A 15,262-nucleotide genomic window follows, 5' to 3' on the forward strand; every position below is an offset into this window, starting at 1 on the left:
AAAAAAAAAAAAAAAAAAAAAAAGGGAGGGGGGAGAGGGGTGTACTCCAATAAAACACTTAACATGAACCTTGTTCAACAAATGAACCAAAGCACCCAACTTTTAATGCAACACACTACACATTGTTATTGTAGTGGGGATTGACTACATCCTAAATCATGGATGGTATGAAATCCTAACATTTTGTTGCTTCATGCATGTGACCTTCTATAACATGGATCCAACAATGTTTGCAACATGGTAAGTGATAACAAGTTTAATTATCATCAACCATGCTGACATCTCAAAAGGGCTTATGAGTAATGATAATGATAAAAGGATTGACAACACAGTCTTTATTGAAAGCGTAAATCTATTAGTAATTCTACCTACAATAATGAAACTGACAATGATGTTTTGTTTATGAATAGGAAAGACTATTTATTATTAAAGTTGTTAAATTCTATAAAATCTACAATTTTTAGCCATGTTTCATCTCTTTCCAACTTCAAAGTATTCCTAAGAAGGATTCACAATGGCCTTATTAATATAAAGGATGCCAAGGGATGTATAGTCTACTTTTTTTTTTTTTTTTTTTATTCAGTATGGTTGCCCAATTAGCTTTGAATTTGATTTTTCCATTTATTTGCACCATATTTTATTTTGACCAATTCTACAAATTTATTATATTATTTGTTACTTTATCATACTTAACTAAATCAACTCCCGTTATATTATTTAACTCATATTGATGAAAGTCTAACCACATTAAGACAAAAAGGTTTCCTTTAATGTACATGTTAGGAGTGGAAATACCTAACACGTCTTTAAATTCATTTTTAAATTGGTTTATGTGAGTTAATTGACAATATATGATGAGAGGAAAAGGTTCTTTGAGCCGCTCCAATTGGATACACTAGCATTTTATGTGCATCTCTTTTGTCCTAATATGTAATACCATCGTTGCCCTCCACTGTATGCTACCATTTTACCACACCTCATGCTCATAGCAGGTTAGCTTCTCTATTCCACTTGTTCAAAGAACCCCAAATGATATGCCACGTAAATATTGATCCTCTCACCCCAAAATTGCCCCATCAAATCCTTTCTCATATTTTCTCTTTTGAGGCTATAATAGAGTAGCACTTTTATGTGTATCTCTCTCATCCTCATATGGAATGTTTTATCTCTTCAATGTAATTCCCTGTCATGATCTAACAAGTCATTAAGAACATCAAGTTAAAATTGGCCGATTTGGTTTGAAGGTTCCTATAATTAAAAATCAGAATTATCTATTTTATTTATTCAGTTCTTATTGCTTTTGAAACTACTTACTTTAGCTAAAATGAACTAATTGTTTCACAACAACTGCTTAGTGTAGTTGGTGAATTGTGATACACAAAAGCCCATGTTCACCAGTTCGAGCTTATCACTTAATAGTTCTCTTATTTTATTTATGTAATATTCATTTCTTCTTAATTTTATTGTTTCATTGTGTTTTTTAAACTGTAATTGACCAATGAATTCTAGTTTCATTACCCAAACCGGCCAAACCTACAACCAGGCCTCTTTTTGATTCATTACTTGGTCTAATTAAAACTATAATTTCAGTTAAAGGTGCCATCGGGCCAGATTGGGTCAAGTTTTTTAAAACATCAACCCAACAACATTCCTCCTGACTCAGCCCTAGTCCAGCCCAACCGTAGGTTCGATGGGGATATCTCAATCAAGGCCTAGCCTTACTAGGCTTAGCCCTGCCCTGCCCAGCCCAGCCCAACTTGATCATGCTTGACTCTAGTTGCGCTACGTGATGGACCTTGACACCTCTGATGTATGATGTAATTATGTGGATATCATATATGTGGAAATGATTCATGTCTGGGAGTGTAGCCTCTGTTAGCATTCCCCTCTCTCTTTCTCTCTCTTAAAATGACATTTATGCCCCCCTAAAATGGTTCATGCCTGGGGGCACTCATTGGGCATTTCCTATCGGCGTAGGCTATGCTTCTTAGAAAACACTCTCCCATTATTTATTAATAAGGGAAAAGTTCTCTATCCAAGAGCATTAGGGTTGCGCCTAGACATAGAGGAGGGCGAAATGAATGCTCAACCCAAACGAAAGGTGGAAATGCCCATCTAGTTGATGCATCCAGCTTTACTCCCACCTGCATTGGTGCAAAAGCCATGCTCTCGGACAGAGAACTCTTGCCCTTATTTATATGGGCATTATATACAACGGAAAATATATTATGTCCAGGAGGATGGCCTAGACCAACACTTCATTGTGTCCATCTCTCTGCTTCCTTATGAAATGACATATTTGCCTCTTTTGGGGGGAGGAGAGATAGACCCATGGGGAACTAGCATAGGCCACGCTCCCAGACAGAACACTCCTCCCCTAAATATAATTCCATATATATGAAGTAAATTACGCCTTGGGTGCCCAACATTTAGAGAAACTATACTTAGGGTACCTTAACATTTCAAAAACTATGTTTGGGGCACCTTTTTCATATGTACAACTTTGCCATCCACCACTTCCAGAATACACCTCGCGTGCAGGTTGCTACCTCCATGATTTTGGGCTCTTTACTCTTTCTCTCTCCAAAAATTTCCTTTGCTTTTACTTCCGTTTCAATTAATGGATAAAATGTAATAGTTCATCGATTCAAGGGTTTTGGGCGAGTTTGGAATTCTGGGAAACTTAATTCTAGTGCTTCCTTTGGAAAGGAAGACAAAGCTTAAGAACAAAAACCTTGGGCAAGGGAAGGAAGGAAAGTGTAACTTATACATAGTTTCTCAAACTTTATAAGCTAAAAAATAATTGATCCAAAATCTTAACTTTGCAGGCTAAAGCAAAGGAAGCTATTCTTTAGGATCTTTCAAGAATTCGTGAACTTGGTTCCATCAACTATGGCACATAGAACAGAAGAAGCGCAATATCTATAGTAGTTTGTTGTGATATGTGATGGTTGGGTAATAGAACTTACCAATTGGCGCATCTGTGTGAACTTAGGTCCATTAACAATGGCAAATAAAATAGAAGGGTCGTGCTGCTGAGACCTTCAATGTGACCGATAAAGCTCAAAATGTCTCTATAAACTTCACTTATTTTATTGATGACTACTATTGTAACTTAATGGTCGTAAAAGCACTACAAACATAGAGTCTGAACAAGATTAGGAGAAAAACAGTGGGATTGAATCATGTTACTAGTCACTATCCTTAAGACCTTAGTTGCCCTTTTACTAGTGCAACTAGGTTGTTGTGAACTAGTCTCCTAAGACAAAACAGGCCCCATTGGCTCTTGAGTCCACGTGCATCTGCTGATTAACCCTCGTCAGGATACTTTGGAGTTTTGCTCAATTTCAGAAACGAAAAATGAAAAAACAAAAATGGAGAAATTCATTTAAGAGAATAACTAAAAGAGAGAGAAGGGCCCCTTCTATTCCTAGAGGTGATAGTGCTCTTCAAGCCAAACCTTTGAAGGGGGTACGTCTATATAGGTTACATTTACAACGGTCTAGATTTAATCTTGCAAAAACTTTCAAGGACCAACTTTTCCTAAGCCCATCATCATGGGTGCTTTAAATGCACACATGGAGTATCATGAGGGGTTTATGGGAAATGTATTAAAACTTTATAAGAGTTTATGAACCTTAGGATGGAGTGGTGAATTTTATAAACTGATGAAAGAAAACTCTGTCCAACTTTCAATATTCAAAAGCAAAGAAAAAAAGTAACCATGGTCAATGGAAGTGTTCCTTGTTGTATATCCAGTCCACCATTTGCTTAGAATCAATCCATATATCAATGGTTCTCACTCCTATTTGTTGTTCTTATTGAATCCCTTGCGTAGTTCCTCATGCCTTAGCTTCTTGTGTGGTACCTTAAAAACCACAACTCACAAAAACTTCTATAATGGTACTATGTAGGACTGCAATGGAAGCCTAGCCTGCCTCTAAAATCACCATCGATTAGTATTATTAGATGATTATTGACAAGCAAAACCAATTGGTGTGGTAAGTTTTTCTCCCTATCCTATCTTATGGGACTTTAACTACCACTCCAAGAGAGGGGGGAAGGGGGAAGAAGAAAGGGGTGTCTTATGGTACAAGACTACAAAGTGAAGATAGGAGAGTTGAACTTTTGACCTCCTGGGAGCCTGCACTCTATTGGCAAGGCACAGACCAACAACTGAGCAAGCAGTTGCCCTTGTGTGGTAGGTAATTGGTTGATTTGTGAGGGGGGGGGGAAGAAGGGGATTTGTGATTGGGATGGGGCAAGAAGGTCTTTTTCTTTTCTTTTATTTTCTTTTTTTTTATTTCTTTTTTTAGAATATTATGGATAATATTAGTGGGATTTGGTTTGATGGATAATAAGTCGTGAGTATTTCTTGCTTGTCAAATGAAATAAATGGTAAAACAGTTGGTGACCAAGAAATTTTTTATTTTTTACTTAACTTATCAAAAGCAGTGATAGTACTTAGAACATATATGTTGGGGATTGATGTCTTGTATTGGGTAGTTTGGGATGATTAATTTTTATACTTAATTTATCAAAAGCATTGAATATCCAAAGATTCAGTGTGAGGACAAATATGTTGAGGGTTGATGTCTTATATTTTGTAGTTTGGATTGTGCACTACTCCAAAGGGTTGTAAAATCCCATAGGGCTTGACGCTTTAGGGTTTACATTAGATAATTTCAGAAATTTGTTTCTCTTTGTTTTTCATTTAAATTGTTAGTTATGGGAGGTAATTAGTGTTACAGGAAAAATCTTTGTAAACCCAGAGAAGCGTGAGGGAGAGAGCTTATAATTTTTTTTTTTTTCTGTTTCTAGTGAAATTACTCTCATTTCTTCGTGGATGTAGGCACTTTGCCAAACAATATATATCCTTGCGTTTTGGTTGTTTGATTGCTCTTTTCTTTTATTTAGTTTTATTTTCTGAATCATGCATGTATAGGTATCTATTCTATAAGATAAAGATTCAAGATGAAAGTATAGTAGTAGATATCCTTCTCTAATGCCTCGAGAGGCTTTAGATGATCGAAGTAGCTTCCTTTGAATTTGATAGAAAATGTGCTTAATGAGATTTAGATGCTAATAAGATCACACCAATAGTTATTGAACCCAAGGAAATCAAATACATCACAACTGAAGCTCCATTCTATCCATTTATATGCCTTTCACATTTCAAGCCCCTTTTTATTTTTTACTTTTTAAGTGATGGAAGATCTCATGTTCCGCAATAATATCATCCCTTTTTTGTATCATTGTTAGGAGGGTATGCTTGAGACCAAAAGGAATATTTCCAGAATCAAAGAATAATTGAACAAAATCTATGACATCCGAATTTATGGTAATCCAAAAAATCATGATAGGAAAATGCTAACATGTCCTTGCTTTGGAAGCGCACACAATTTTTTTCTATTATAAAAAGGCCTCAGATATTGTCTTCAGTAGGAATGGAGGTAATGGAATCTTTGACAATTGGTGACGAGATGGTTGGTTGGAACAAGCATTCAATAACGTGAGAATTTAAAGCTGGTTAGAGGTTGCATGAATACCTCTAAGATGATCAACAATTTTTTTTGCAAGAGATGATGCATCATTGATTAGGTTTCTCTTCCGGATATTTGAGGCTGACTATCTTACTTCTCGTAAAAATTTTCCCCACGAACAATTTAGTAGAATTTTATTATTTCTATCACCATCAAGATATTTTTACATCCAAAAGAGCTCATCCGCCTCCAATAGTCCATGCAAGTTACTTTTGATATTCGTTAGTTTGTTTGGATTAGAAGATTATTAGAAATGGATTCTAGGGCATTAAGTTAACAAAAATAGGATGTTAAAAATTTGAAATAGGTTTTATTTCACTGAATTCTAGGGCATTGGTTTAACGAAATATGTTGTTACCAAAAAAAAATAAAAATAAACAAAGGAGTTAATGAAATAGATTATATTTCACCGAATGAATATGACCGAATACATCCTAGTTCCTTTTTTTTTTTTTGGTAGTAAATTGACCACACTGCTTATTTTGATCATAACATTGGAATTTCTTGTAGATGTGAATACTGGACAAAATAAACATTGGTAGTATATTCAGGATGTTTGATCCAAGCAGCTTGAAAATGAAATATATTTGCTTAAAAGATGGATATGAAGGAAGAGCAAATAAGAGTAAGGGATTGTGATTTGAACCCAACGAAGGGAGCACCTTAATGAGGGATCATGGACTTATTGAAAGCCGAGATTGGTTCCCTAAGGGGGTGTTTGGTTCGGTAAATCTTTGGGATGACATTCTTTAGAATGATAATTTTTAATTTTTGGTGCTGTTTGGTTCCACTAGATTGACCCTCATAAGTGAGCACCCTACTTCCCATGAATGACCATATTACAAAGGATGTGTTCCAAATCTGAGTTTACCTCAACACTTAAACTCAGATTTGAGTAACCTTTTTACCATCTAATATAAAAGGAGAAAGCGGAAAGAAGTTCCTTACGGAAGCCAATATCTCAACCCGTGAGAAACATGTACTAGCCTCAAGGTAGGGGTGTCAATTCCTAAACCGAACCGGTAAAACCGGCAGGACCAAACCGATAATAACACGGACCGAACCGAACCGAAGCCATATTGGTTCAGTTCGGTTTGGAGTATTGCAATCCCAAAACCAAATCGGACCGCACCGGAAACCGGATGAACCCAAAACCAAACCGAAACCAGCTCAAAACTCGGACCAAAACTGAAACCAAACCGGTAAGAAACCAAAACACTCCAAAATTCATTAAAAAAATCAAAATTTGCATAGTTTTATATACATTTGTATGGAAAGTCGAATCCAAACTGAACTAAAAACCAAAACCAACCCGGTTACAAATCGATTTAAAAAACCGAAGACAAATCGAAACCAAACCTCACCGAAACCAAAACCAAACCAAAACCGGAATTTCCTTATTGGTTCAGTTTCGGTTTCAGCTTTTTCACATTGAAATCGACTCAACCCGGATCAAAACCAAGCCGGACCGACCGAAAGACACCCCTACCTCAAGGCAACCAAACGATTTTTCAAAAAGAAACATAATTCAGAAGAATGTCTATCAAAAGATTGACATTCATATCCGATATATACACCATTTGATTTACCGAACCAAACACCCCCTAACCCTCTATCCAAGTGGTTTCTGATTAATAAAAGTGGCTTTGCCCAAGCGGCCGTAAGATTTGATTTCCTCTATACCATGATGATTCAAAATGGATTTAAGGGATTGGGTAGCAGCAATTTGTTGGGTTTGCTTTTTTGGCCTTTGAACGTGTCTCTATCATCAAATAATTCATTGAAACACCAATGAGAAGGAATGAGATGTCCACAGAATTGAGGAAGGATTTCAGAACATGTGGGCGCAACACATACATGATTAACAATGTGATGTCTTACCAGAAAAAGGCAAAAAGAAAAAATTAACAGAGTGAAGGTTGGGGACCACAAAATAAAAATAAAAAGTAAAAAATCAACATAGGTGAGGGGCTCCTATTTAGGACTTTCAAAAAATATACATTTTAGTTTAAGTATTTTGGATAAACGAAATATTGGTAGGGTAACCGGTAATGTTGATAAGAAATAACTCATTATTTTTATAAAATATTCATCAAAATCTTATGGTTATGTTTGGTATCGTTTCTATTTCATAAATGATGTTTTGTGTCAAAATAAAATATTTCCATTTCTGTATTAAAAAAATTCGTTTTTTACCAAAAGAATGATGTTTGGTAAACCTGTTTCAGAAATGGTTTCACCGAGACTGAGATGAGGGTGAGCGAGGGAATTGAATGATATTTTTTCTTCACGAAAAGTGTTTCTTAGTCCGACTTCACTGAGACAAGGATGAGAGAGACCAGTGATCAGCAATGTTGAGGGAGAGCAGGGATTGAGCTAAAGTTCTTCACAGATTTTTCACCATTCCAGTTCTTTAGGATTTCAAGGAGATAGAGAAGATTTTGGTTCTTTAGAGTTTCAAGGAGACAGATTTTGACATTAGGGAAATTATCGGGGACATCTGATTTTTTTTCCCCCAAGTGGAACGTTTCTCAAATATTGAAACTTGGTTAACTATTTTTTTTTTACATAGTTTATAAAAAAGAAAAAAATAATAAAAAAATGAACCATGGATACCAAACAGAAGATTCTATTTTGTTATCTCTGTAAATCCCCCCCCCAAAAAAAAAGCCATAAACATCTTTTTGAATAACTACCAAACGCAACCATTATTGATTTCCTTTACTTTTGTTATAATATTGGTGAAAACAGTTGTAATTTTACCTCTCTCTATCTCTCTCTTTATTTTTTATTTTTACTTTTTTGATATAACTAACTTCTTTTTTCATTGAGAATAAATTCTATTATTTTATATGAGCTCTGACAATAATTGAAACGTCGATTTAAAATAATTTTTGAAAGATCTTTATTATCCATAATTTAAATAACTTGATGGTTTATTGACAATAAAATGCATCGATATCTATTATGTTTCTATCATTATCAAAATAATAATAATAATAATAATGCTTCTATATTCAATGTAACAATTGTCATGCTAATGCTGATAGGTCTGATTGGGTGTTGATGATTAAGATCTTCCTTTTGGATGATTAGGGCAAGGGTTCTCTAAGCCACTAGGGTTTCTATGTCCTCTCCTATGAAATATTAAATAAGAAAAATTTATACGAAACACTAAGAATGGTAAACTATCATCTCTTTATCTCTCAAACTCATGAAATAATAGCATTGACCTCTTATGGAACTTAATTGTTTTTGACTGGTGCTCCCCAAGAAACCATTCCTCATATTTTATAGAGAAATATTCTACCTATGTGAGTGTGGCCTATGCTAGCGTTTCATTAAGAATTTCTCTATCCTCTTTTATATGAAATGATATCTCTATTCCTTATAAAATAAAAATAAAAATAAACACAAGGGAACACTAAAATGTGGGCCACTCTGGTAAACAGAGAAAAAAATCTCACCCCCATCCCCCTGTGCGTGCGCTCATTGGTTCCACGCTTAAGCAGTGGCCACGCAGCCTGGCATGGGGTAGAATCCGGGGCGGTTGAGAACCATTTCCCGGATAAATGATGCTAGAAACCTTCAAAAGGTGGAAGATATGTTTTAGCCGAGTCGGGAGAGTCTACTTAAACCCTAGCCGCATCACTTCGTTTTGTCCTTCTTCTAGTCTAAAACCCCAGATCCTTCTACCTTCGACGGAGTCAGGGAGACTCTGCTTAAACCCTAGTCGCAGCTTTTTATTTCTCCTTCTATTCTAGAATCCCAAATCCATCTGCCTTCTTCCATTCTGCAGTCCGAGTTTCATAGGTAAATTTTTCTTTGAAACCATAAAATCGACGCTTTTTTGTGTATGTTCTTCATATATGTTATCTCTTTGTTGTTTTTATTTAGTTTGGCTAAGATATCTCTGTTCTTGTACTCACAATTTTATTCCTTGAGCTACCTTTATGATCTGAGCTCATGCTTATTGTAGTTTTTGGCTTCTTCTTCGTGAATTAGATCTTAATGTTAGCCTAGTGGAGCTCCTACAAATTTAATTTTTTCATGGGTAGTTTAGATTGTTCGATCAACTTTTGATGCTTTTGTGGCTTTAATCGAGTGAATCTTCGACATCTGATTATGATTTTATTAGGGTTTCGTTAGAAACCCTGCAACTGATTGTACCTCTGTAATCAATTTGGTAGTGTCTATTGCTTCTTTCTCTAACATGGATATATGTGTGTCATTTTGGTTTTGAAGTGGCTGGACCATAGTATTCGTATGTGTGTAAAAATGTTAGATGATCTGGTAGTTATGGACTTTCCCTATACTGTAAAGCTTTTATTTTGGGTGGTTAATTTTCTCCTTTATGAGAGGTATACATCATTGCATCCCCATTTTTTTGGTTGTTGGGTATATGTTTCTTTGGTTCTGGAAGGGTTAAAGTAAACAAATAAGATCTAAAATATGCTTGGATATGTTTCTCTATGTTTATTATAACATAGGAGTTTGGAAACTGGGTTTATTACTGCACATGTGCATTGTGATTTCATGGTGTAATTATGTCCTTAAAGAGTAGAAAGGCAGAACATGATTATGCTGTGTCAGTTAGTTTGGAATATTCTTTTTTGTCCCCCCCCCCCTCTTTTCTTTTTGGGGGGTGGATATTTCTTCTTCGGCATGGCTTGAATTGGTTTCTGGTTAAGGATAGTAGTGGCTTATGTGAGGAACCATCTCGATACATTGTAAATGCAATAGCTTTTGTCTGTATATTTATGGGTCAGTTTTTGTTTTTCTTCTTCTTTTTCATGCTTGGAGGTTTTAGGAATTCCGGGTATGTTGGTGGCAGTAGGTTATTCTTGTTACATGACCTTAATTCCTTCAAGGCATATTATCGGTGAATATGATAATCTATCACCATTGCTAATATATGTAGAGGATTCTAAGATATTAGTTCCCTGAAAACAAATATTGATTAACATATTGAGGTTGGATGCGATGGTACACACTTGAGCTACCTAGGAAAGTTTCTTGAAAGGCTTTTGTTTGAAGTTGGATTTAAACTTGAAAGATTATACATGTCAATTTATCTGTCTTGCACATTGGATGATGCTGCTGTCTAGGGCCATCTAGCTTTGTAGTACATGCATGAATCTTTAGGTGTTCTTTGAGGATGTTAACATAGTTTTCTTCTTATTACGGCCTTGAGAAGACCAGTTTAAAACTAGTCAGGTTAGTCAAGATGGCGATGTCTAGTAGATTTGGGTCTCTTCTCAGGCAGAGCATGTCACGAACTGTCCCATCAATTGGGCAGCTTCCAGTGACATCTATGATGAGTGCTGTTCGTTTTGCTTCCACAAAGCTCTTCATTGGAGGTATGTATAATAAAGTTGGTGTTCTTTCGTTGAATGTATATTTAATGTAGATCTTGCGGTGAGATATTGATTGCGGTTCATTTTTTGTTCTTAGGTCTTTCTTATGGGACTGATGACCAGTCTCTCAAAGATGCATTTTCCAGCTTTGGTGATGTGACTGAAGGTGAATTATATCTGTATTGGTGTCAGTTGCATGTCAAATAAGTTGAATTGCAGTACAAAAAATAACATATATGCTGGCTAAAATATAACCAGTATCAGTTGCTATATTCTTTTTTTTTTTTTTTTTCTGCTTCTGAATTTGAATAACCACTAGTTTTATGGTGAAATTTAACCTTCTGAGTCAGAAAATTACATCTTGGTGAAGTTAGGATATGAGAGCAGAGATGTATTCATTCTTACTTGGTGTTATAATGCAGCAAGAGTTATTACGGACAGAGACACTGGGAGGTCAAGGGGATTTGGATTTGTCAACTTTACTGATGGTGAATCTGCCAACTCGGCGCTGTCCATGGATGGCCAGGTTTGTATGTGGAAGGAACCGTTAAATTTAGATTTACCTGTACTTTATAATGGAGAGAGAGAGAGAGGGATTTGCCTACCCATCAAAGAAGTGGCTCATTATTCTAAGTGACTATTGTACCAGGAACTAAACGGACGGAACATTCGTGTGAATTTTGCTAACGATAGACCCAGTGCACCGCGTGGCGGCGGTTTTGGCGGTGGCTTTGGTGGTGGTTATGGTGCTGGTGGAGGTGGAGATGGGTATTAAGAGTTTGTCAGGCTGGGTACCATTTTGGTCATTTGATTAGGTTTGGGTTTTTATTTTGGACGGCTGTTTATGCTTCGTTTTTTCAATTGGTTGAACTGTGTAGCGTTTGGATTATACCAAGTCTATAATTGCAAGCTTTGACTCGGTTGTGTCAAATGGTAAAACCTGTTTTTCACTGGGAACACAACACAGTTGGAGGCAGACTTTTTTTTTAATCGTGGCTTTATGCTTCGAGGCTTAAATTGCTTAGTACTTGTATTAATACCTAAACAATGCAATCCTGAGTTAATTAGACAAATGACTTATCAACTTTATATATGCACTGTAGTAGTGTATAAGATCATCTCTAAATGTCAGTACATGTTTTCTTCCTCCTCAAAATTAGTCTTCGGAACCTGGTTCCTGTTGGTTTCTGGACTTTTATTTTTGGATGACCGGCCGACTCTTTTCTAAGGTTGGCGTCCTCGAGAGTTGTGGTTTATTGATTGTTCATAACTATTGTTGTATTTCAGGCAAATAAATTAACTTCTCCAAACCAAGCATTGTCATTAGCTCCCTCTACCACTGCTTGTGGTAGATTGGAAATTGCTTCCACCAGAATTTCCTAACCTTACAGGTATCTTGGTATGGCAAATATTTTTGGTGGAACAAAGGTGGTGTTTCCAGTGACCAATTTGAGATCCTTTGTAGCAGCTAAATGTACATTTTGCAGTGGCCTTTTTTGCTTCAGCTATGGAGGCTGAAGCAACAATTTTTGTTGAGAACCTACCCGGTGGATGATTGCTATCGTTGAATGAGATATTCAATATTGCAGATCTACTATTAACTATTGGTTCCATCGTTCGATATCCAAACACACCAGCCTTTTTTTTTTCAAAGTAAAAGAGGATACCATGTACCACAATAATATTGTCTGAGATTAGTCTTTCTTGAACAAATAAATGTTTCTTGGTAAGGATAAATGATTTCAAGGAGGAAGGGCTGCAAATGCTTAGGTATCAATTTCACTATTTTTTTTTTTTTTTTCATTTTAAGCGATGGAAGATCTCATGCACCACAATAATTTTTCTCAGGAATGGAGGTAATTTTTCTTTTTGGGTAAAAGGAATGGAGGTAATGGAATCATTGAAAATATGTGATGAGATGGTGGGGTTGGAAACAAGCATTGAATAACATCAGGATCTTTAGGCTATGTTTGGTGTCCAAGAGAAGATAAGAAAAGAAAAAAAGGAAAACAGAATCTAGAAAAGAAAAGAAAAGAAAAGAAAAGAAAAGAAAAGAAAAGAAAAGAAAAGAAAAGAGGAGAAAAGAAATGAAATGGTGAGAAAATAAAAAAACTATACATGTTTGGTTACCAAGAGAAGAAAGAAAAGAAAAAAAATTCAAAAAATTTTGAATTTTAGGAGAGAGATGGATACATAGGAAATCATGTGTAATCATTATTTTTTGCCTCATTATATTTTCATATTTTCTTATGTTTTTTGTAAGAAAATTTTTGGGGGAACAAATATATATACTCTTTTTATTTTCTCACCATTTCATTTCTTTTCTTTTCTTTTCTTTTCTTTTCTTTTCTTGGCTAGCAAACATAGCCTTTGTAAATTTTTTGTCTATCAATAATGAGGTATAATTTTCTATTTCTATCACCATCACAAATATAAGCCTCTCTAGATGTTTGCATCCAAAAGTCCTCCATCTCAAGTAGCCAATGCAAGTGATATTCACTAGCTTGTTTGGGCCGGTGGATTATCAGAGATTGATTCTAGGACATTGAGTTGATGAAATAGGTTATGTTTCACCGAATAAGTATGAGTGTATGACTGAATACATATTAATTTGTTCCATTTTTAACTATATTGGTCACATTGCTTATTTTGGTCATAAAATTGGAATATCCTGTAGTTGAAAAATCAGGCTTTGACTTTGGCCGAGTCACCTGAGTCGAATGGAAAAAAAAAAGAAGAAGCAAAACATAGTCAAGAGTTATGTAGAATTGCCCAATATAAAAAATGATCAGACATGGTCTAAAATTAATGAGTCATGTCTTTCTTATGGGATTTACCCTTATTATGTTCACAAATTTTTTTTTTTTTTTCTGATTAAGGTAAATCCTGTCATTTCACATGGACAATAACAATGATTGAAAATAACATAACAATAAGTCATTTTCAAATAAGTTTTGACAATTCTTTGTGATCCTTAATTTAAATAATTTTGAGAAATATAACCAAAAGGCAATCAAAAGAATGTTAGAAATTATATTTCATCACCTTGGTGGCTTGGTTGACAAAAAGATGCATCAATATCTATACTATAAAATTTTCCAAATCCAAAGGTTTGCATAGTAAATTCCATCATTACCCAAAAAAAAAAAAGTTTCTATAATCAAAATTGTCATGTTAATCCTACTTGGTCTGATTGGATGTTTATAGTTAAGATGTTACTTTGGATAATAAGGGCAAGGGTTCTCTAAGTCACAAGGGTTTCTAATCTTTACACTTGAAATATAAAAGGAGAAAAGATTTTTTTAAACCGCTAGGGAGGGTATATTGGCACTCTCTCCCCCCCTCTCTCTCTCTCTCTCTCTCTCATATTTTCACATGAGATAACACCACTAACCTCCTATGTTGTAACTGTTCCCTCACAGGTCTGCTCCCATGTCATTTACTCAAAGAACCATCTCTCATATTTTATGGGAAAATGTTTCCTCCTCCCTCGTATAAAATGTCATCTATTGAAAAAAAAAAATTAGATATAAGACGCAAGAGAACACTAGCATAGGTTATTCTCTCAAATAGAGAATTTATCGTATATTTGATTTATGAAAACCGTATCCGCTTGGGGGAGCATGGTCATTTTGTGCTTGCCTGTGTCTAGGCATAGAGACAGGTAGGGGTGTCAATATCTAAACCGGACCGGACCGAACCGATTAAGCCCGATCCAAACCGAACCAGTGGCTTATCGGGCCGGTTTCGGTTTGTATTTTAAATTGAATCTGGTCTCGGTTCGGTTCGAGTTAGACCATTGGGCCACTGGAAACACCGGAAATGTGCACCAAAACCGGAACCGATCCAAACCGGCCCGAGATAAAACCGGACTTAAAACTCATTAATCTAATTATCTAAGTGGGCCAACACTCAAGTGGGAGAAGCCCAAAGCCCCAAGTGTCCAACCGGACCAACACTAGCCCAAGTGCCCAAGCCCAACATTTATCAACTATTCATCTTCAACCTGTCAAAACCCAAGTGCCCAAGCCCAAGTGCCCAAGCTAATGGCTCCATTCGGTTTAAAAAATTGATCCAAACCGAAATAAACCTGATAAATCCAAACCGGTACAACCCGAACTCAAATCGCACCGAAACCGATACCGGACCAAAACCGATAATTCCTTAATGGGGCGGGTTTCGATTAGTTCCAAAGTCACACCAAAACCAGTGAAACCAGACCGAAACCGCACCAACCCGGATCGTTGACACCCCTAGAGACAGGCAAGGGGACAGGCTGTGCCTGCGCCCAGGCGCAGTGGCCAACCAGCCTGGTATGGGGTAGAAACCGGGCGGTTGAGAACCATTTTCCCGGATAAATAA

At 36.1% G+C, this 15,262-nt stretch overlaps 1 protein-coding gene across 5 annotated transcripts; it reads left to right on the forward strand.

Moving 5' to 3' along the window:
* Positions 1-9,125: 9,125 nt before the first annotated feature.
* LOC122091961 (glycine-rich RNA-binding protein 2, mitochondrial-like) lies at positions 9,126-11,831 on the forward strand. 5 transcript variants are annotated; one of them, XM_042662228.1, is made up of 5 exons: positions 9,126-9,356; positions 10,757-10,903; positions 10,998-11,066; positions 11,323-11,426; positions 11,550-11,831. In XM_042662228.1, exons 2-5 carry the CDS (start codon positions 10,771-10,773, stop codon positions 11,673-11,675), a joined length of 432 nt encoding a protein of 143 aa, XP_042518162.1. In that variant the 5' UTR covers positions 9,126-9,356; positions 10,757-10,770; the 3' UTR covers positions 11,676-11,831. The 5 variants fall into 5 exon arrangements, with proteins under 5 accessions (XP_042518162.1, XP_042518159.1, XP_042518158.1 ...); XM_042662225.1 differs by having other exon boundaries at positions 9,127-9,356; positions 10,741-10,903; XM_042662224.1 differs by having other exon boundaries at positions 9,127-9,356; positions 10,746-10,903.
* Positions 11,832-15,262: the final 3,431 nt, after the last annotated feature.

The sequence above is a fragment of the Macadamia integrifolia genome, chromosome 10 (genome assembly GCF_013358625.1).
Source record: "Macadamia integrifolia cultivar HAES 741 chromosome 10, SCU_Mint_v3, whole genome shotgun sequence".
NCBI lineage: Eukaryota > Viridiplantae > Streptophyta > Magnoliopsida > Proteales > Proteaceae > Macadamia > Macadamia integrifolia.

Coding starts and splice junctions, on each gene's coding strand:
- LOC122091961 (XM_042662228.1), top strand. CDS start 10,771: ATGGCGATGTCTAGTAGATTTGGGTCTCTTCTCAGGCAGAGCATGTCA. Junction 10,904..10,997: donor CACAAAGCTCTTCATTGGAG/GTATGTATAATA, acceptor TTTTGTTCTTAG/GTCTTTCTTATGGGACTGAT. Junction 11,427..11,549: donor CGCTGTCCATGGATGGCCAG/GTTTGTATGTGG, acceptor CTATTGTACCAG/GAACTAAACGGACGGAACAT.